We start from the raw sequence: 23,302 nt of genomic DNA, 5'->3' as shown, positions 1-23,302 counted from the left end.
TAACACGTGGCTTTATTCTAAGAAATGGAATCCTATTCATTGACCAAAATTAAAGAGACAATACCAATAGAAATTGCATGCAGTCCAAAAACAAATCTATTCTACATTACACATCTCCATGAGTGGCATGTAGGAAAGATCTAACATTTTCTAGTTTCCTCGCAATATTATCTATTTTTGCTACATTGTTACAATCACTAATTCCTAGGAATTTATAGAGCTCGGATGGTGATGTCATAGACTGTGTGCACATATCCAAACAGCCTGCATTCGATCATCCTCTCCTCAAGAACCATACTATTCAGGTGACACTTAGCACATCATTTCCCTTATCATATCACTATCAATTGTAGAAAGTTGTAGTGCCCCCTAATATCCCACACACATGTATCATGATATCATTCAATTGTCACCTTTCAGATGCGGCCTTCTTACAACCCAAGAGGCATGCATCATGACTCCAACATCACAGCCCATGCAATCACTCAAATATGGCATCAAAATGGCACGTGCCCTAAGAACACCATACCAATCCGAAGGACCAAGGAGGAGGATGTCCTGATTGCCAATTCTATTAGGAGGTTTGGCAAGAAGATGCCTAGGAGCATCCCACACCTCAATCCAACCAATGACACTGACACACCCAGTGTATTGAGGGGCCACCAGGTAAAAACACCATCTCAATAATCAAATTCATATGATTAATAATATTCTTCTTATATTGTTACTATTGTTATTTTAAAAATTGCTTCTTTAACTTTGTTTTCTATCCCATTGATAAGCATGCCGTCGCCTCTGCACAATACGATAAGTGCTATGGAACCAAAAGCACCTTCAATTTGTGGAAACCATGGATTGCTAGGGGCAACGACTTTAGCTTAACCCAATTTTGGATCACTGGTGGTTCCTACAATGGCAACAGCCTCAATACCATTGAAGTGGGATGGCAGGTGAGACCTCAAAGGGAAAAATTGTACCCACCTTAATAAAATATCTACTAAACTCTACCTTTTAGCTTCCGTGCATGATATATGTGGGTTTGAAAGGGCCAGAGTGTAAGAATGAGCTAGACTAGATTCTAATACAATATGTTCTCTTTCTTAAGCTATTCTAGCAGCATTATTTTTAACACGTAAGGGCATGTTGACAACTTAAAGTGTATATAATTTTTGTATTTGTAAATGCCCATTTTATCAATAGATATTATTAAAGAGAACTTGCATTAAATTTAATAATAAAAAGGATATTAACATGCAACTAAATCAATTTGAATCTTGAGTAATCACAATTCATGAGTTGTTAATCCTGAGGAAACCTACCCAGAAAAATGAACAAGTTTCAAACTTCTTCATGTCCTTAAAAACTGCATCTCTTAACACATGCCATCAAATTGTGGCTCACTAAAGAGAAATTTTTCCTAAAGAAGGGCAACCAAATTATTGATCTTGGGGAGACATAACACACAAAGAAACAAATTCTTCACCAGTTCATGGATTCAATATTAGTACATCCCTCATATAGTCCATGGAATTGCAACTCATAGGAGATGAACCTTGGCTTTTAGGAGACGACAACTTGAAATGCCAAACTAGATCATTTCTCATGTAACAAACAATAATGCTCAGTGCATTATTCCTCACAAGGCATATTTTCTTCATTATGAAAAGGTTTTGACAAATATTTTATCACATTAATATGTCAATTATGTTAACAAAAAATATAATCATAACTAAATACTTATAAATCTGACTCTTAAATATGATTCATGTAATAAATTAATTATTGGCCAAAGCCTTGTCAAGACAAAGTAAATAAGCCTTGCAATTTCAGTAGAGGTGGTATGAAACATGAAAGAACCTCAAAAATCAATCAAAGAGAAATTGACTATAAGCAATCTTCTTGGAGAAGAATATTGATATGGAATAGATGATTACAAAATTGAATACTACCATAAACATAGAAAATAAACATAGATGGAATACTCATCAATAATGTATCCTATACTCATATGGTGGGTTCAAAATTGTCAACTTACTCCTAATAATGCTATATATGCTTTGAGTCCACCATGTTAATTATCACGAAATGCACTAGAAAAATAGATAAATTCTAGATCCTACTATTTGTAGAGACACTTGCCATGGGATCATACTTGGTGCCAAACTACCCATGTGTGTTAGTATAAAATAATAACCTACAACAGGCTCATAAATTTAAATATAAGTGACCCATCATTTCCTTTATGAACATAATATTAAACCGCTCTCTAAATAGGCATCGAAATTATCCACATCTTGTATTTAATCTAAAGTAACCCCTAAATAGTCATCTCAGTTCACTACCTTTGCCTTTATTACAAAGAATCTGAAATAAACCTGGAAATTTACATCTACATTACCCACATCTACCATTACAAAAAATAATCTTCAATCCCAGGAAGTAGAACAAAGACGATCCACGTCTTTTCCTGGTCGGAGAGGAATCTAGGTCCATCTCATTAAGGCCAAACATTTAGTCTCATTCCCGATAACAATAAGGAACATCTTGTCTTGTTTGGTTTTTCTTTCAAGGATTTTGTCTTTCTGCAATTCCGTGAACTTTGAATGCATCATTTCTCCCATTTCTCGGAACTTATCATGGAATCTAGGCCCACTAGGACTCTACAGGATTTCTGGTAAATCAAGCTCTCTTAGGGGTGGAAGCTAGCCCCTACTACTCGATGTTATCACTAGATTTGTCTTTCCTCATCTGCATCTAACTACCCATCTTGAACATTATGTAAAATATTCTAATCCTCTAAATAAACATCTCAATACTGATTTGTTCTTATTATTATTGAATACTTCAAAATAACACCATAAAGAATAATCTAAATCACCAATCCTTGCCATTATGAAGAGAAAGTTAGCTATATGTACATAGTTTTCCAAAATCACACTCTGTATACTTGCATGACGTTTCTCACTAGTGGTGGAGCAAAGATGGAGTGAGGATCAGGCTGGGCCTCAGGCCAGGTATTGCCAAAGAATGCCAAAAGTAAAATATTCATTTAAGAAATATGGTGCCTCGACCTAGGCCGCGGCCCTGGCAACCCAGGTTATGTGTCAAGATGCAAAACCAAGCATGCATGTTAGGTAACTAGGAAATGAACACATCATTTTTTGTGTTTTGCAATCACTAAAGATATTTCCTTAATGAGTCACACAACAACAAACAATCCTTGTTAAATTATTAATGCTTTATGTGAAAAAAATGTTAATTAAGCAAATTTATTATATCCAGACTAAATTGTAATAATATATTTACATTGTAAACACTCAAACTTTATTGTTCAAAATATGCGACTTACCGTTATTTGATAGCATAAACACAACTTAGCATGCAATGTGTGTTGGCTAAAATTTTAGTTTATACCACTATACTAATCGATAATGGAGTTCAAGACATAATATATTTTCTTAACATTTTGTTGTTTCAACTTAACACATGGACGAATAAAGTTACTATATATTAAACTACAAATCCAAAATTTGGATTGATGAAATCATGATGGATGGCTACAACAAAAGTTTACATAACTCAAGCTAAGTTCTTAAATTATCACTCAACTGAACAACCAAGAAACATCACATTCTATCAGCCATCACATGTGCAGAAGGGATAAGATGCAGCTTCTAGTGGAACATAATCAAGACATTGGATAAATGATGGAAAAGCGGGATTCCACGGGCATTTCTCATATTGGTGCACCTACTAGCAATGTGTCACACTATATTTGCATGACCACAAATGAAGGAAGGGATAAACAAGCTATCTTTAAAGACTTATATTCTCTTGTTTTTTCTGTTTGTTATTGCGATAGGACAACAACAAAATCTCTCTCTCTCTCTCTCAGTGTGTGTGCATGTGTGTGTGTGTGTGTGTGTTTGTCTATCTATCTCTTCCACCCATTAAAAAAATCCCATGTGGTCATGCTTAGACATAGCTATTATACAAATCCTACACATTTTTTAATGGTCTAGTTAGTTGTGCAATATCTTTCATTCTGGCTAATGGACCCGTGGTCTCTACAAAAATTTCAGGTTTATCCAAATCTATATAGCGATAGCAATACGAGACTCTTCATCTACTGGACTGTAAGATAAACACCATATTCGATTTTATTTTAATTAATACTAATATTGAGATATTCTCTCCTAAGGTTGGGAACAATACCAAAATACTAATTTTCTATTGTATATAATATTGTAGGGAGATGCATATCAAACAACAGGATGTTACAACCTACTATGCTCAGGCTTCATCCAAACAAGCAATCAGATCACAATTGGCGGCAGTATCTCCCCAATGTCCACCTATGGTGGCACACAATATGACATCGATATTTTAGTTTGGAAGGTAAAAAACACAATAAGCTTCGACATCATCAATATTTAGTTATGTGCACATACACATTCAATTAAAATGGTCAAGCTGCTAGGGGAAAGTGAAAATTCACTTATACTTTAACATTACCTCTCATGTGCAGGCTCCCTTATACCCAAACGTTCAAATAGGACTCTACTACAATTATTTTATTTTATTACATCTACTAGGATTTAAACTCAAGACCTTTCGCTTTGAGTTGCATGCACTGACTAGTTCAATCCAAAAACTTGTTCACTTGTACTTCAACATTAAGAATACAATCCAAAATTCATGGGTGGACTTAGAGAATCCATGCCAACCTCTTGTTCTTCGGGAAACTATGATTCCTAGCCTGTTTTGGCTGAATAATGGAGGAGAGGTTGTCCCATGCACGTCCCATATTTGTTCGCAAATGCAATGATGTCAAGCTGGCTATTGAACAAGGGACTCTTTCAAGTTACTCTCCTTACCCGGTTAGAGTTGGGAAAAATAAAATATGTTCCACATATTTTAACTAGGGTATAGTAGTTAAGACATTCTAATATTACATTGACTCACAATTAACGATAACACATCATATGAACTTTTCTGGAAAGCCTACCCACCACATGATCCTCTGGTAGCATAGAAGGACTTTTTTTTACCCTAGACGCATTCTTGCACGCATCGTCAAGATCACGTCTCGTTCTTGTAGATGTGCAATTACATAGAAGGTTAGTCCTTCTCTTTTCGGTTTGATTGGTCGACTCGATTTTGTTAGAACTCAAGTAAGGAACATATTTTTACCATGCCAGTCTTTTACATCGCAAACGATTACTCAATACATCTATAATCCATGTCATATTTGATCTAAGTACCAAAAACACTCATCCCTGTCATCTCAACCTGGCCCATTAATGTTTCCTTTTTTGCCATGATTTTGGCAGTTAAGGGATTTAAAATATATTGCCTGCTCATAATTAATCATGTGTGTTATATTCTCTAGTAAGCTAATTTTGGCTTGCAGGACCGAGCGGGGGGCAATTGGTGGCTGCAAGTGGGAGGTGATTATGTGGGGTATTGGCCATCATCCATCTTCACCTACTTGGCAGATAGTGCTTCTACCATCATGTGGGGCGGTGAGGTATTTTCACCCGATGCCGGCCAAACTTCCACACATATGGGTAGTGGACACTTCCCGAATGAAGGGTTCGGTAAGGCGAGTCACATCAAGAACATTCAAGTGGTAGATTCGTCTAACTGTCTCAATCCCCCAAGTAATGTGGGCTTGATAACCGAGCAGAACAACTGTTATAATGTGCAAAGTGACACCTATGGCGACTGGGGCACTTACATCTACTATGGTGGCCCTGGCAATAACCATAATTGCCCATGATGGGTTCCAGTTTAGTAATATAATGCTTATTGCATTACTTGTGGCCCAATATGCATTGCTAGGGTCAGTACTACTGCAAAAATATGTGTTTTCAATTATGTTGTAATGCTCACTTGTTGTGTGTATGGCCGCATTCATAAGAGGCGTGATCAAGCATTATAAGCTCACAACATATGTATTCATATTTCACCGCATGATTGGAAATATATGGAATAAGCAGTTTTTATCATTTGTTGTTACATTTATATAGACACTGCAGCCAAATATTCTATATTGATAATACTGTTTGTAAGGATTAGCATATTTACATCCATGAGTAGAGACATGAGCAATAAGATTTTTGCAGCTCAAAATAATTGTTTTTGGCAAATAAATAAATATAATTGTATTTATCACTAGAGTTTAAAGATACATTAAAAAATATTGACCAAGAAAATTTCTCTCTCTCAATGGAACTAATTTTTCCAAACGGGGACTTGTTTGTCTACAATTAAGCATTTTTTCTTCTCCATGGACTAAGTTTCTAATAAACAAGAAATTATATTTTATCATTCCAAATGGAGTAACGCGATCTTGAGGAAGCTTTCTACTCTTAACAGATAATGCCCTCGCATTTGCGAGACCCACTAGTATAGTTTTTTCCTAAAAAAACTAGTGAGTTATATGAAGACAATATATATTCTAGTTCGTTACTATAAACTTCCATGTCGGAACTTCTAGATTTCTAATTTGGACCACTAAAACAACAATTCTAGCGTTGTACTTGCAACCGCTTGAATTTTGGAAATGTTTATACTTGAAAACTAGGTATTTTAGACTCACAAGTCTATAATACCAACTTCGCAATGTTTGAATGATTAGTATTGTCGATGCAAGGAAAAAGGGCCATCTGGGGTATGCAATGGTCACATAGAGATAAGAACCTTGCTTATTGATGCCCTCTAAGATCTGGTTTTGGGGGGCTAGCTATTTAGATATAGAAGATATTAGATTATTCTGTATAGTTCTTGATCATTAATAAAAAAGAATGAAATTTAATTTGAGCAATAGAGGACGCTATTATGGTACCGCTATTGCAGACACAATAGTGGACCATTTATCCCCTATTTGAAATAATTAGCGGACACAGTACTAGTAGCACTATTATTTTCCTTTTAAGTTGATTCATCATATAGTATTTATGTTTGGTAGTAGATTAAATTTCTAACATGACTTTATTATTTTGTCAGCCAAAATTTGGAACTTTCCTTCAGAGATGGTAAACTACTATGGATTTGAACGGTGTGGTGCATATTAATCATTTAGAACCTGACTGTTTTTATCTAAATTAGAAAATTGCTAAAATTTGATTACAAAATTTGTTTGACGTCGATGAATATCAACCGGGGTGTTGATGGAGAGGTATGACGATGAGCCTCTGAAGGCCGATGAGATGGAGAAGAAGGCAGAAGATAAGGGGGAATACAACATTGGCAAAGGAGAAGGTTGTACGAGCGTTGACCGACAATGGGTGATTGTAGATGACATTCACCAAATTATTCAGAGAAGAAAGCTCCCAAGGTGATGAAATAAAGAAGATCACAACGAGATATGGAGGATGTGGTGATATTAGTTATTTTTCTCTTGAAAAATGGTGTGGTGATAGTAGTTGTGCTATTCATATTAGTTGCTTCAACAACTAAATTCTTGAAGTGGTGTGCCGTAGGTAGGTGTACGAACTAAGAACTATGAACATTATTTTGTGAATGATAAAGGGAGGGCGGAGAGAGAAAACGAGCTGAGAGAGAGGGAGTGGGAGTGCAACTCAGACTTATACTTCCTCCTTTTGGAATTACTTGACGCTCAAGCGGGTGACACCCTTTTGAGGTAGTATAGTTTGAACTAAATAGTGCACCTATAAAATAACTTTTACATGTGTATTGAGTACTTTGAACAATTGCATGAACATTAATATGCAAAAGAATCCTTTTTTTCAAAATTACAAATATGTGTTTTGATTTTTGAAATTACATATATGTGTTCCGATTTTTCTTCTGAAACGTTATGTAGTGATAGTAGTTTTGCTATGCACATTAGTTGCTTCAACACTATATTCTTGGCAGACTAAGGGAGAGGGAGTGCAACTCAGACTTATACTTCCTCCAACCGAATTTACTTGACGCTTAAGCGGGTGAAACCCGTTTGAGGTAGAAGATTTTTAACTAAACATGCACATATAAAAAAACTATATAGATGTGTATTCATTGCTTCAAACAATTGCATAAACATGTGTATGCAAACATTTTCCTTTTTTGAAAATTACAGATGTGTTTCGATTTTAGAAATGATATCATGTGTGTTTCGATTTTTCTCCTGAAAACCATGTTGTGATAGTAGTTGTGCTATGCATATTTGTTGCTTCAAAATTATATTCTTGAAGTGGTGTGCCATACGCAAGTGTAAGAACTAAGAACTATAGACATTCTTTTGTGTGTGATGGGGTGGGGGCGAGGGAGCTAAGAGAGAGAGGGAGAGGGAGTGCAACTCAAACTCCCGTTTGAGCGTCGAGTAATTTCGGATGAAGGTAGTATATTTCTAACTAAAGACTGCACATATCATAGAACTAAATACATGCATATTGACTGTTTCAAACAATTGCATGAACATCAGTACGCAAACATTTTCCTTTATTGAAAACTACAAATGAATGTATTGATTTCTGAAGTTACATATATGTGTTTTTATTTTAGAATATAATGTATCGCCCGTTGTAACGCACGGTCAATTTCCTAGTCAGATCTAAAGTGCTCATTGGATGTCTTTCACAAATTAAAAAAATGATGACGTGTCCATATTCTTTTTTTATTTTCCATGGTCCTACGTGTATCATTGATATGATAAACACCATAGTCTAAGCCACGTACATACATGCTTAAAAAAAAAGCCACCTACATACCGACCAGTCAAAACTGAAGCCACGTACATACCGACCTGTCAAAACTGACCGCATAACAAAACACTAGTCTCTGCACAAAGGAACACCAGCCAAGAACTAAAATTACAAAGATGACAGAAGAAACCCCTGAGCTTGACAGCAACGCCCCTCACCTCCTCTAGCAACACCACAACAGCCACCAAAGAATAAAACGATGGATCACCTTCACACCCGAGTTCGACACGGCGCCATCATTGATATGCAGTTTTGCGGATCTTCAAGGTGGCTCACCAAAGGCAAAACCATTACCATTGAACAAACCAAACCGGGGAAACACTCTGGACATGACATCGAACTCCATATCTGGCACCTCCACATGACTAAAGCGTCGGAGGAAGAAACCATACCTGCCTTTCACGTAACATAAACCTTAGCACATAATCCATCATCTTTCAGATGCTGCCGATGCTGATTAATTTGCATCCTCTACCGGAATACCTGCCAAACTGCATGTGCGCCACCGGTGGATCGAAATCTGTCGCAATGGCAGAGCCCGACGAATCAGGTCCACCACGACGACGGCATCACCACCACCATCCTTGCTCGAACAGATGCGGGAATCCGACGACCGGCACATGGAGCCGATGACCCCCCTCATCACCGACGACTGACTAAACTAATTTGACCTAAAACTATACACACGCGAGGATCCGGCGACCCACCTCATCATAGACGACCGAGGTCGTTGGAGGAGGGGAGCCGTCGGAGGAACTCCCTGGCGACGGGCGCTATCAAGATCGCCTCTTCCTTTGATAGGAAAAAAGAATTTTTTGCTTGTTTACCAGTCGAGGTTTGCACGTGTCAACAGCCTAATCCCCGGTCCAACCACATCGACGCCCCATGTGTATTTCCATGCGGACTCGGTTTCAATTCCGCCGTTTGCCCGATCGATATATACGCCCCTCCCCTGCCAAAGAATCGATCTACTCTAATTAACGTTGTGCTGAAATAAATCAGTCAAATCAATGGCAGGTCTTAATACCTTGCGGCAACTGGTGGGACTCTTGCCGGAGGTTGCCGACCGCCGAGCTACCTCTGTTCCTTTCCGGAACAAGGCGCTGAACACGATCACGTCGGTCCTCGTCTTCTTGGCCGGCAGCCGGTTGCCGCTGTATGGGCTCTCGACCACCGCGTCTCCGGACCCCTTTTACTGGATCCACGCGGCCAGCGCCTCCAACGGCGGCACTGTCATGGCTCAAGGGGTATACCACTTGCTGGTATCCGAGCTGGTCATCCACCCCTTGTTCGGACTGAAGATTGTCAGGGACAAGATTCCCGTGGAAGAACGCATGCAGTTCATGTAAGTCGTCCATTATTTTTCACTTCTTCTTTTAGGGTTACAACTCTCAAAATACACCTTCACCAGTGTACTTATCCTTTTGTACGTACGGATGATGAGTTGTAAAAGTATGATTGACTCTCATGTGTAATTAATTTCAACTTTTTAACATATGCAGGGATAGGTCCCAGAAGTTACTGGGCATACTGTTAGCCATGGTGTCTGCAGTTTGCAATGTGTTTTCCGCGGGGCAACTCGCTCCGGTGAATGCGACTCTGATCGCGCTCCAGCTTTTTGCTGGAGGTGCCATTGTCATTTACCTTGATGAGGCCCTTAAAAAGGGGCACGGACTGATATCTAGTGGCATTGCTCTCTTCACTGCCACCAACATCTGGTAATTAAAAATTCACATCTGTACACGTTCTGTTTATCCGCATACTCATATTCATAAATAAGTATTGAGCCAGCTAGCTAAGTTGTGCGTTAATTATATTTCTAGCGCGTGTTTCCTGGAGAGATATGGAGGAGACAAGATCGTCATTCCTGCTGGCACGTGTGCATTCCTGGCGCTCACGGTGAGACTACAAGGCTTGCATCTCCCATTGGCAGTGAGGACACATGGTGTTGACCCTGCGTTGCAAGCCAACTGCAGCGTGAACCTATCCTACCTCTCCTACATGCCCATCGTGTTTCAGGGTGCCATTGCTTCAAGCATGTATTTCATCTCACAGGTAGGTAGTTGTAACTAAAAATAAACTCCATCCATTCTTATATTATTTCTCCGGAGTGTATAATTACTAGCTAGCTATACCTTTGCAGCTGTTATACTTGCAATACGGCGAAAATAATAATGGAGTGGTCAAGCTGCTCGGCAGTTGGAAGCGGGATAGTCGGTACCCTGGACAACTTATTCCCATCGGCGGGGTCGCACACTACGTAACCAATCCACCAGCGTGAGTACATATGCATCAACAAAATAAAAATACGAATCATTATTCTTTACTTGCATCTTCTACGAAATCTTGGCGTGGTACAATGTTTATTTATAGCTTGTTAAAGAAGTTTATTGATTCATGCACGCTGCAGCTGGGCTGACTTAGCAAGAGACCCTGTCCATGTGACACTCTATGCCGTCTTGCTGCTGATGGCATCTGCTCTTATCTCGGCAACATGGTTTGGTGTTCGTGTATATTCGAGAAATTATGTGGCCAGGTTGCTCGGGGTACGTTTTTTTTCCTTTAATTTACACTTCTCTTCCTGCATATATGTGTATACGCTCTCAACTTCTGATTGTCAAGAACCAAGCTAACTGCTTGTTTGGCTACGTGCATGCAGAGGCAAATACCTCTAACGCCTGCTCAGCCCGGCTCCATTCCCATGACCCGATGGAAGCGTCATGTTGCCATGATAGCACTTCTCGTAGGGCTTTGCGTCGGTGCGCTGACTCTCATGGCAGGTTTCATATGTGTGCCTGGTTCCGGAACTGGAATTATGCTCGTCGTCACCGTCGTGTGTTCCTACTTTGAAAGGAGAGCTGGAGATCAGGCTGCTGATGTATTCTGCCTCTAAGGGGACTAGCTACTCGATCGGACCAAAGGACGTCCATCCCTAAAATGCCTGTCTATTTGGGTGTCAAACAACTAGTAATATTCTCACCAAAGGGATGTAATATATTCGTTTATTTGGAAGGTCGTTCTTCAAAAGTATGTAATAAGCTCATCGCAATAAAAAAGTATGTAATAAGCTCCCGATAGACCATATATGAAAAACAAGCAGAATCATTTCAAATAAGACTCTTTATTATAAGAGAGAAAATCAGCTCTTTATCCAGACATCTCCCAAACTTTGCGTCATACAAGTCGAAACACCATAAGACTAAGAAAAATAAGTGAATATTTTTTTGAATAGTTTTTATTGCTTACCAGAATGTCACGTGGTAAAAAGTAGTGAATGTTAAATGTTAGTCGAATAACAGCCAAATAAAAAAATAGTGGAAGATGAAGCCATCAACCCCACCAACACAACTTCCCATCCAACAAATAAATGCTATGGTGGCCTTGCTTCTCTTATGTTTAGGGTTATTGTAGTCTTTTAGAAAAATAGACTCTCTTTCCCTTTTATAGAATAGGATTAAGAGCGAGACTTTCTTAGGTTGTCAATTCATGGGCAAAATCATTGTAGCAGGAGTATATTTTCAAGTATTTCGTATAAAATCAAGCTATATTTAAAAACAATAAATATTTTTTGTTAATCAAGACAAATTTAAAAAATGCACACGGTTGGGAAAAACTAAAATCAGAAGTACCCTCGTTTCCGATAATATTTTTGGGTTCCTAACATTTATATTTTTCCTTTTTGTCATTCAATTAAAAATATGGGATATTCTAATAATTGTCTTTCAAATTATCCTTTTCATATATTTTTTTGTTTCCCAAATTATGTTTTGAAGTGTTTCGTATGTGAATCCTCACCTTCTTCTTACTCTCCTAGGGGTAGTTTCCTAAATCCTAGTCAGAGTCTTCTTACTAGGAACATTTTTTCAATGATTTTAGAGAAATCATTTTCTTTAAGACATACATTTGAAAATTAGGGAAGACTAAAAACAATTTTATAACAAAATACATAATCAAATAGGTGATGTTAAAATAGAAAATATCAAGTTAGTTTGGAAAAAAGGAAAACAAGAAGTGCCCAACATTTTTTAAGGTCCATTTTTAACCAACTTTTATTCAAAAACCATGGATTTTCTAATTACTGAATTCAAATTTCCACCTCCATAGAAATTTGTGTCATTAAGATACCTTTTAGTTCTAATCTTCTTATCTGTTTCCTAAAGATTTGTATTATTTCATCCTCATGCCATGTGTTGGGGATATTACCGCTAAGGGTAAACCGGCCAGGACAGGCCGGGTTAACTTCATCAGTAGTTGAACATATTAAAGCCCAAGTAGGCAGTAGAGGGCTTATGGCCCATAGCCGGTTCATACCTGTAGTTGTAAACCGGCATCAGCATGTAACTTGTATTGTAAGTTAGGAATAGTAGAGACCGAGCCGGATACATCTATGAACCGGCGTCGGGATTCTGTAAACCGATGGGCGTCACCCATGTATATAAGGGGACGACCCGGTGGCGGTTTGAGGACACACAACCACAACTCAAGACTTAGGCGAAGCTTGTTTGCTCCCTACTCATTGAAACCCCATCAATTCCATCACAACTAGACGTAGGCTTTTACCTTCATCGAAGGGGCCGAACTAGTATAAACTCTCGTGTCCTTGTGTCCGCTTTAACCCCTTCAAGTTAACCCGTAGCGATGGCTCCACGACTAAGCCCTTTCACGAGGACATCTGCCGTGACAAACCCACGACAGTTGGCGCCCACCGTGGGGCTATCGCATGATGGTTTGACGTTCTTGGAGGACAAGTTTGAAGGACTCAAGGGCTATGCTGTGGGCCGGATGACCAAGAGTCGTCGCGGCAAGCTCTACATCGACGATGCAGGATGGGGCCCCGAGGCCGACTCAATCGAGTACGGGTACCGGGTCCCCTTTGGTGGCATGCACGTCTTCATTGGCAAGATCGGTGAACCGGGTCTTGAGCCGGACATCTGCACCGACCTCGTTGAGACGGCTCAGCGTGCGAGATCTGCCCAGGTTAAACCGGCCGTGAAGCGTGCCTTCGTGGGGGTCATCCGCGGAGGGGACTACGAGGATGAATCGGGATATGGTAGTGAGACTGTCATCTATTCCGGTGACGAATCCTCGACCGGAGAAACTGAATCATTGTATCAATTGCAAGACGGCAGGATAGGGGGCTGTTCCGATGGCAACAGTATTCCGGACCCCTCCGATCTGCCTAACCGGGTTGGAATATTCATGGTCGGTACACAGGCGGCGATCCACTCTTCGACCGCGGCGGCAATGTTCTCCGGATCTTCAACGGCGGTGGCAGCCGGGGCAGGAGGTCCTGTGCGCCCGCCGGCTCAAGTCTTATCTGATCTGTTTGATGCGCTAGCTGTGCTTATGCCGGAAGCCAACCCGGCGGACCAGGATGCCCACAACGCGGAAATTGCAAAGGTGAGGGAGCAGATCAATCAGGCCAAGGCCGACCTGGCAGCTGAAAATGACAGGATGGCCGCAGAGCGGGCCGCTTTAGACGCCCAGGCCTACAAGCTTATGCTGGATCAGAACGCGTCGCATGAGGTCCTGAAGCGGAAGCACCGGTCCCGCTTGCCTTCAGTTTTCGACGTCAGAAATCTCTTTCACACCCCAGGGGCAGGAACGAGTAATCCGCCGTGGTAAACCGGGCGGAGGCGCCTGGGCCAGGCGTGCCGGTCCAACCTCGTTTAACGGAACCTCCTCGGCAGAACAATAACGTACCTCAGCCGGTCCAGGCACCTTCGGGTCATTATTCCAATCCTATGGACAATCTTGTCGCTGCCGCTTCACGATTGGAGGCCATCCCGATCGAAGGTGATTCTCCGCAGGCGGTGGAGACGCGCCGGGTCAAGGAGCTCCTTCGGACCGCTTTGATCCAACAGGAAGCATACTCATACAGCCGGGACCGCGTTCATTCCACCCCTCGTCCAAGCCGGAGCTACAGCAGGCGTGTGGATGAACCGGCCGTATCAATCAATGCACGGAACCGTGAAGCGGCCCGTGGCAATAACCCAGCGGGCGGTATTCGTGACGCTCAGGAAGTGGTAGACCGGGCCCGAGCACGCAGGGAGGCTGAGTTAGCAGCACAAAACGAGGCGCGTCAGCTTACGCCGTTTCGTCCCACCACCTCAGTCGAGCCAGGGGTCACTTCTAGTTCCTTGGGGGTGCCCTGTTTAATCCCCACTTTATGCAATGTGCGCTTGCCCAAGGATTTCAAGGGTCCGCGCAAAGTGCCAAACTATACTGCCGATCTAGCTCCAGAAGCATGGATAGAGAGTTATGAGATGGCCATGGAGATGCTAGATGTGGATGAGGCCGCGTGTGCAAAGTACTTCACCATGATGCTTGAAGGGACGGCCCGTACTTGGTTAAAGAGCTTGCCGCCCAATTCTATCAGCTCATGGGCCCAGTTGCAAGCCCGGTTTGTCCAGAATTTCAAGGACACCTGTAAGCAGCCCATGTCAATAGTGGACTTAGCGGCCTGTGTCCAGGAGGAAGGAGAGTCGACAACTCATTGGGTGCGTCGTTTCTCGGAAATTTTGCACTCGTCAGACTGTATCAATGCTGATTCTGCGATCATAACCCTGGAAGTCAATTGCCGGTTTAAACCCCTGAAGTTAAAATTGGGGCGCATGAAGCGCCACTGTAATGACATGGGGACCCTCATGGGTGCTTTAGTGAAGTATGCTGATTCTGATAGTACCAAGGATCCCGAGTCTGATGATGACAAGGCAAGGAAGGGAAAAAAGAACAGCAACTCCAAGGGGCAGCAACACAACACGACAGGTCATGGGAACGGAGGCAAACGTAAAGCGGATGACAGCGTAGACTTTGTGGCTAATACTAGTGCGCAGGACAAGGGTCAGCGACGCAAGGGTAAAGCGGCGAATCGCGGTGGAGCTCAGAATCCTAACCCAGATCGCCTAAACTATTTGTTGAACCAGCCCTGCCCAAAACACGGGACGAAGGAGATACCGGCCAACCACCTTTGGAAGGACTGTTATATTATGCAGGAGTTCAAAAATTCTAATGCTTTCCGGTATGATCATGGATCAGGTGGTGGCTCTGGATCTGGTTTCCGCGGGCCGGGTCACGATGGAGGAGCTTCCGGTTCAGGCTTCAATGGCAGTCAGCGTGGACATAGCAATCAGAATAATCAGAATAACCAAGGTGGTTACAACCAGCAGCAGCAGCAGCAGTCGGGTTATCAGAGCCATCCAAAGCAGTTGAATAGTGGGCAATATCATGTCTTCACAACTAGCTTGGATAAGCGAGACCGAAAACTCCATAAGCGAGCGGTGAATTCTCTTGAACCGGCCGTACCACGTTATTTACGCTGGTCGGAACAACCAATCGTATGGAGCAGGGAGGATCACCCACTCCGGGTTGACAATCTGGGTTAGCTAGCATTGGTGGTAGCCCCTCAGGTGGGGGGTTATAAATTCACCGAGGTCCTCATGGATGGAGGAAGCAGTATTAACATCCTATACTATGAGACGTTCCGCCGTATGGGACTCACAAATAAAAATCTTAAACCGTCTAATACGGTGTTCCATGGTGTGGTACCTGGAAAGTCAGCATATCCTGTTGGCAAGATAGCTCTGGAAGTGGCCTTTGGAGACGATCATGACTCCCGGTCAGAGACACTGACTTTTGAAGTGGTGAAGATCCGGAGCCCGTATCACGCCCTATTTGGGCGGCCGGCTTATGCCAAATTCATGGCACGGCCTTGTTATATCTATTTACAGCTCAAGATGCCAGGTCACAAGGGAACGATAACGGTTCATGGCAGCCGCAAGATTGCTTTGGAATGTGAGGAAGGTGATGCGGCCTACGCAGAGTCGGTTTGTGCCATGGAGGAGTTGAAATACTACAAGGACAATGTTGTCCGGCGGACATGACCCCGTTGAAGAAACCAACTACAGAGCATGATCCAGATTTAAAGTTCAAATCGGCGGCTGAGACTAAACTTGTTGACTTCGTGCCTGGCGATTCGTCCGAGCAGTTCACTATCAGTGCCAACTTGGACCCGAAATAGGAAAGCGCGCTCATCGAGTTCATCCATGAGAATCGGGACATTTTTGCATGGAAGCCTTCTGACATGCCAGGTGTACCGAGGGAACTCGCTGAGCACACTCTTAATGTTGATCCTAAGTACAAACCGGTGAAGCAGTTTCTCCTCCGGTTTAATGAAGAAAGGCGCAAAGCTATTGGAGAGGAGGTGGCGAGGCTCTTAGCTGCTGGTTTATTGTTGAAGTCTTCCATCCGGAATGGCTTGCCAATCCGGTGCTGGTTCTTAAAAAAAAGGCACTTGGCGCATGTGTGTGGATTAGACAGACCTTAAGAAAGCTTGTCCAGCAGATCCTTTTGCCCTCCCCCGCATTGATCAGATTATCGATGCTACCGCGGGATGTGAGCGTTTGAGTTTTCTGGATGCATATTCTGGTTATCATCAGATCAAGATGGCAGTTAAGGACCAAGAGAAGATGGCGTTCATAACTCCCTTTGGAGCCTTCTACTATGTATCTATGCCTTTTGGGCTCAAGAGCGCCCAGGCAACTTATCAACTATGTGTACAGAATTGCCTTCATAAACAGATCGGCCGTAATGTGCACGCCTATGTGGATGATATTATGGTCAATTCAAGGGAGAAGGAGACGCTGATTGACGATTTGAAGGAAACCTTTGATAATCTACGGACTTAAAAGATGATGCTCAACCCGGCCAAATGCGTTTTTGGTGTGCTGGCAGGCAACTTATTGGGTTTTCTTGTGTCCAACAGGGGAATTGAAGCTAATCCGGAAAAGATTACAGCTATTACCGCCTTGGCTAAACCGAAGTGTATCAACGACGTTCAACGCTTGGCAGGACGGATTGTTGCGCTGAGCCGGTTTATCAGCTGCCTCGGTGAGAAGGCGATCCCCTTATACCAGATGCTGAAGAAGACGGATCAATTCGTCTGGAGTTCGGCTGCCGATGAGGCATTTGAGGATTTAAAGTGGTAGTTAGCCAATCCGCCCGTTCTTGCAGCTCCGATCGACAAGGAACCATTACTACTATGTGTAGCAGCTAATGCTCACGCAGTCAGCGTGGCTATTGTGGTGGAGCGCAAAGAGGCGGGCAAGGAGTATCCGGTTCAGCGTCCGGTTTATTATATCAGCGAGGTGCTTATTGAGTCCAAGCAAAGGTACCCGCATTGGCAGGAACTGGTGTATGGAGTTTTTATGGCGAGCCGGAAGCTTAAACAATACTTCCAGGGACATCCTATCACAGTGGTCAGCTCTGCTCCTTTGGGAGATATAATTCAGAACAGGGAGGCGACTGGCCGGATTGCCAAGTGGGCTATAGAGCTTGGGCCGCACGGTTTGAAATACGTACTTCAGACGGCGGTCAAATCTCAAGCACTTGTTGATTTCATCAATGATTGGACGGAGCTACGAGCACCTGAAGAGAAGCCGGATCACACTTATTGGACTATCCATTTTGATGGTCCAGGCAATTGGAGGGCTCGGGGGCTGGAGTCGTGTTAACTTCCCCACGAGGTGATAAGTTCTGTTACGTTCTCCGCTTAATATTCCCTTGTACTAACAATGCAGCTGAGTATGAAGCTTTACTCCATGGCCTCCGGATGGCTAAGGAGATGAATCTCAGCCGAGTTAAATGCTTCGGTGACTCGGACCTGGTGGCTCAACAAGTATCTGGCACTTGGGATTCCAAGGATCCGCTCATGGCAGCCTATCGTCGTGAGGTGGATATTGTTGCAGGTCACTTTAAGGGTTATCAGGTGGATCATGTGGACAGGCAGAAGAACGAAGCGGCGGACGCTTTAAGCCGGCTGGGCTCTCAGCGTAAACCGGTCCCGCCTAACGTCTTTTTAGATGTTCTACATAACCCGTCCGTCAAGCTCCCTGGTGAAGAGGATTTGGCTATTCCTGATCCGGAGGCTCAGTTGGTGGCAGCCCTGCATGTCAAGCCGGATTGGACAATTCCTTATCTCGCGTACATGAACCGGGGCGAGTTACCAGAGGATGAGACTCTGGCCAGGCAGATAGTCCGGCGATCCAAGTCCATGACCATTATCAATGGCGAGTTGCATCATTGCAGCGTATCAGGAGCGTTTCAACGCTGTGTGTCCCCTGAGGAAGGCTGTGAAATCTTGCGGGAAATCCACGAAGGGGATTGTGGTCACCATGCCGGTTCAAAGTCTCTAGTGGCTAAGGCGTTTCATCACGGTTTCTATTGGTTGACTACTCATGCTGATGCGGAGGACCTAGTTAGACGATGTGATGGCTGTCAGAAATTCTCAAGGCGTGCTCATATGCCGGCTCAAGAATTGAGGAGGATTCCAATTACTTGGCCGTTTGCGACTTGGGGGCTGGACATGGTTGGACCTTTCAAAAGGTCCAAGGATAAGAAGACCCACCTTTTGGTGGCGAAGGACAAGTTTACAGAGTGGGTTGAAGCGGAGCCCGTTAGCAAGTGTGATGCAGCCACGGCGGTTCAATTTATTAAAAAGGTGATTTTCCGGTTTGGCTTTCCACACAGTCTCATTACTGATAATGGTACCAACTTGTCCAAGGGTGCTATGAAGGAGTTTTGTGAGCGTGAGCACATCCGGCTTGACGTATCATCAGTAGCTCACCAACAGTCCAATGGCCAAGCAGAGAGGGCTAACCAAGAGATCTTACGAGGCATCAAGCCCCGGCTTATGGTTCCTTTACAACGAATGCCGGGATGTTGGGTTGAGGAGTTACCATCTGTGTTATGGAGCATCAACACCACGCCCAACAGGTCGACAGGATACACGCCGTTCTTCATGGTCTATGGAGCGGAGGCGGTCCTCCCTAGTGATATCCGTCATGATTCGCCTCGTGTAGCGGCGTATGTTGAAGTGGACAACGAGGAAGCGCAGCAAAATGCTTTGGACCTGTTGGACGAAGAGCGTGACATCGCCGCTGCCCGTTCGGCGATTTACCAACAGGATCTTCGTCGATATCACAGTCGCCGAGTTAGAACCAGAACCTTTCAAGAAGGAGATTTGGTGCTTCGACTCATCCAAGACCAGACTGATATGCACAAGTTATCCCCACCTTGGGAGGGACCTTTCGTGGTCAGCAAGAATCTGCACAATGGGTCATACTATCTGATCGACATTCGAGAGCATAAAGACTCACGCACGTCAGAGGAGGAGACCAACAGGCCCTGGAACATAGCTCATCTTCGGCCTTACTATACTTGAGCCATAGGCTCTACTCATGTACATATTATGACAATGTATATATTATGATCAATACAATAAACCGGAGCCTTAGCTAAAGCAGGGTCTCTGTTATTTTTATATCATGTGTGGTTACACGGAGTTTCTTTTTTCTTAAAGCGACCTCCGGTTTACCCCTTGAGTTAGCTTTTTCAAACAAGCTTTGTATCATGTCTCTAGGGGGCTTGGTCGTATCCGAATCAAGGAAACACCTTTAGACCGGTGAAAGCCACAAGATCACTTGGGGACTTGGTCATGTCTGAACCAGTCACGCCTCTTGATCGGCCTAAGGCCACGGAATCACTTGGGGGCTTTGGTCGAACCAGAACCGTCGCTACACCTCTTGATCGGCATAATGCCACTGCATCATTTGGGGACCTGGCTGACTTGAACCATAGCTACACCTATTGGGGGCTTGGTCATGTCTGACCATGGTTATGCCACTTGATCGGTTTAAACAAACCTCTTTTTGCAAATAACTCTATTTGTTTTTACTTGAGACATGTTTCTCTTGTTTGCATATTTCTGTCGTTGTGTTTTTTATACCAACAATTGTTACACCGGTTTGTCTGTCAGCTGACGGAACACGGTCTATTTTTAATCCGGATACACTTTTCCCGGTTTGATTTTCTGTTAACATCCTGTTCTGGAGTAACACCGGTGTTCTCTGTAAATTGGAATGGTTACTTGGTAACCCGACCTTATATTCACAGGAGCTGTTCTCCTCCAGCAGAGTGGTGTTCTTGAACACTCCGGTTTACGATTGGCACAGCCAACTTCATGGCCTATGATGGCAGGTATCATATATTGTTATATTTGATCATATGTTTAAATCTCAGAGATTATCTTTGATTTCATATACATCGATATTATGACCCGTCTGGTGGTACAGCCACAACGGCGTTTTAAGACTGTGTGACGCCTGGATAATCAAGCTACAGTAATCCCCTACTAATGGTGACACGTCACCTCTGTCACTGTAGTTAATCTCGGGTTAATTCGAAACCGTTTCAAATTTAAATCCTAAATCAATCAGACGACAAAAGTTTTCAAAATATTAAACTAAAATATTCGAGCTGTGCCAAAAATGGCATAGGTAATTATAGTGCAGTAAACACATTTTTATAAAATGCCTAAATACTTTTAAATGAACTAAAACAGAAAACAAATAATAAAAGAAAATACAAAAGAAAAAAAAAGGAAAAGAAACCCCCCCGGGGCTCCGGCCCAACAGGCCACCGGCCCAACTGGGCCACGACCTGCCAGGCCGGCCCAGCTCCCCCTTGGCCCAACCGGCCTCCCCATAACCCCCTGGACACAGAAACCCTAACCCACTCCCCACACACTCCCCCCCACTCCCCCGATCCCCTTCTGGGACCGCGCCCACGACGCGCGACGCCAGCGCCCCACTCTCCCATCGCCTCGACCCCGACGCTGCGCCCCATCGCTCGTCGTCGCCCGGAGCCACCGCCCCGGCGTCCCCGTCACCATCCCCCTCGCCGGATGCCTCCTCACCTCACCCCGAACCGCCGACGCCCGCCGCTCGACTGCGTCGCCCTCGACGCCCGTCGTGTAACACCCCGGATGTAACTTGCCATTTTGGTAACTCCAACTCTTGCCATTTTCGGCTATGTGATATGATATTTCCTCCGTGGTTGGGTTTTCCCCCGTTTTGCATTTTGTCCGTGTCATGCATTTCATACCATGTCATCATGTGCATTGCATTTGCATACGTGTTCGTCTCATGTATCCGAGCATTTTCCCCGTTTTTCGTTTTGCAATCCGGCACTCCTATGTGCCCCGGCGTCCCCTTTTACCTTTTTCCGTAAGCGAGTATTAAACTTTCTCGAAATGGCCCGAGGTTTGCCAAGCGGCCTTGGTATAGCACCGGTAGACCGCCTGTCAAGTTTTGGATCATTTGGAGGTCGTTTGATACTCCAACGGTTAACCGGGTAACCACGAAGGCTTCTTTTGGGTTGCAGCCCAACACCCCTCCAAAACAGCCCCATAACCCAGCTAAGTCACTTCCTTCCTCTCCGCCGTACGATCACGATCGTGTGGGCGAAGACTACACTCCATTTGGAGCTTCCTAGCTCCTTCTACCTATAAAAACACCCCCTCCCCCGAAATCCCGGATCATTTCCTACCCTAACCCTAGTCTTCCCCTTCCTCCGCGCGCCAGACACGTTCGGACCGCGCCGGACACGTCCGCCCGCCGTCGCCGCCGAACCGCGCGCCGCCACGTGGCAGGCGCCGCCGCCCCCGCGCCACCGGCCCGGCTGTAACGCCCTCGATGCGGCTATATCTCCCACGTGTCGAAGCACGACTTAGAGGCATAACCGCATTGAAAGCAATGTCGCAAGTGAGGTAATCTTCACACAACCCATGTAATACATAAGGGAAAGAGATACATAGTTGGCTTACAATCGCCACTTCACACAATTACATGAATAAAGCATTACATCATCCAGATACAATCAAGGTCCGTCTACGGAACCAAAATAAAAGAAGAACCCCAAATGCGACAAAGGTCCCCGATCGACCCCAACTGGGCTCCACTACTGATCAACTAAAACGAAACAACACAAAGGGCAAGATCTTCATCGAGCTCCTCCTTGAGCTTGGTTGCGTCTCCTGCTCGGTAATATAGGCACCTGCAAACTGGTTTTTGAAGTATCTGTGAGCCACGGGGACTCAGCAATCTCGCACCCGCGAGATCAAGACTATTTAAGCTTATAGGAAGGATGGAGTAATGAGGTGGAGCTGCAGCAAGCGACTAGCATATATGGTGGCTAACATACGCAAAAGAGAGCGAGAAGAGAAGGCAAAGCACGGTCGATAAAAGTATGATCAAGAAGTGATCCTATAGCAACCTACGTCAAGCATAACTCCAACACCGTGTTCACTTCCCGGACTCCGCCGGAAGGAGACCATCACGGTTACACACACGGTTGATGTATTTTAATTAAGGTCAACTTCGGGTTTTCTACAACCGGACGTTAACAAATTCCCATCTGCCCATAACCGCGGGCACGACTTTCAAAAGATAATACCCTGCAGGGGTGTCCCAACTTAGCCCATCACAAGCTCTCACGGTCAACGAAGGAATAGACCTCCACCCGAGACACTCCGATCAGACTCGGTATCCTGGTACAACAAGACATTTCGACAGGGTAAAACTAAACCAGCAACACCGCCCGAATGTGCCGACAAATCCCGATAGGAGCTGCACATATCTCTTTCTCAGGGCACACTCAGATTGTCCAAGGTACGGGTAGGCCAACCCAGAGTTGCCCCTGGTGGCCACCGGCAGCTGACAGGTTGGACCAACACTCAGAGGAGCACTGGCCCG

The 23,302-nt window shown here is 43.8% G+C and overlaps 1 protein-coding gene across 1 annotated transcript; it reads left to right on the top strand.

The window, feature by feature from the left end:
* The first annotated feature begins 222 nt into the window (after positions 1 to 222).
* Positions 223 to 5,976, top strand: LOC119306836. The gene is made up of 6 exons (XM_037582957.1): positions 223 to 305; positions 421 to 666; positions 783 to 950; positions 4,083 to 4,136; positions 4,252 to 4,398; positions 5,414 to 5,976. The coding sequence occupies exons 2-6, from the start codon at positions 421 to 423 to the stop codon at positions 5,780 to 5,782; spliced, it is 984 nt and encodes a 327-aa protein (XP_037438854.1). The 5' UTR covers positions 223 to 305; the 3' UTR covers positions 5,783 to 5,976.
* The last annotated feature ends 17,326 nt before the right edge of the window (positions 5,977 to 23,302 follow it).

Source organism: Triticum dicoccoides, chromosome 5B, assembly GCF_002162155.2.
Source record: "Triticum dicoccoides isolate Atlit2015 ecotype Zavitan chromosome 5B, WEW_v2.0, whole genome shotgun sequence".
NCBI lineage: Eukaryota > Viridiplantae > Streptophyta > Magnoliopsida > Poales > Poaceae > Triticum > Triticum dicoccoides.
The sequence above is the reverse complement of the archived record's forward strand: the minus strand, read 5'-3'. Positions and strand labels throughout refer to the sequence as shown.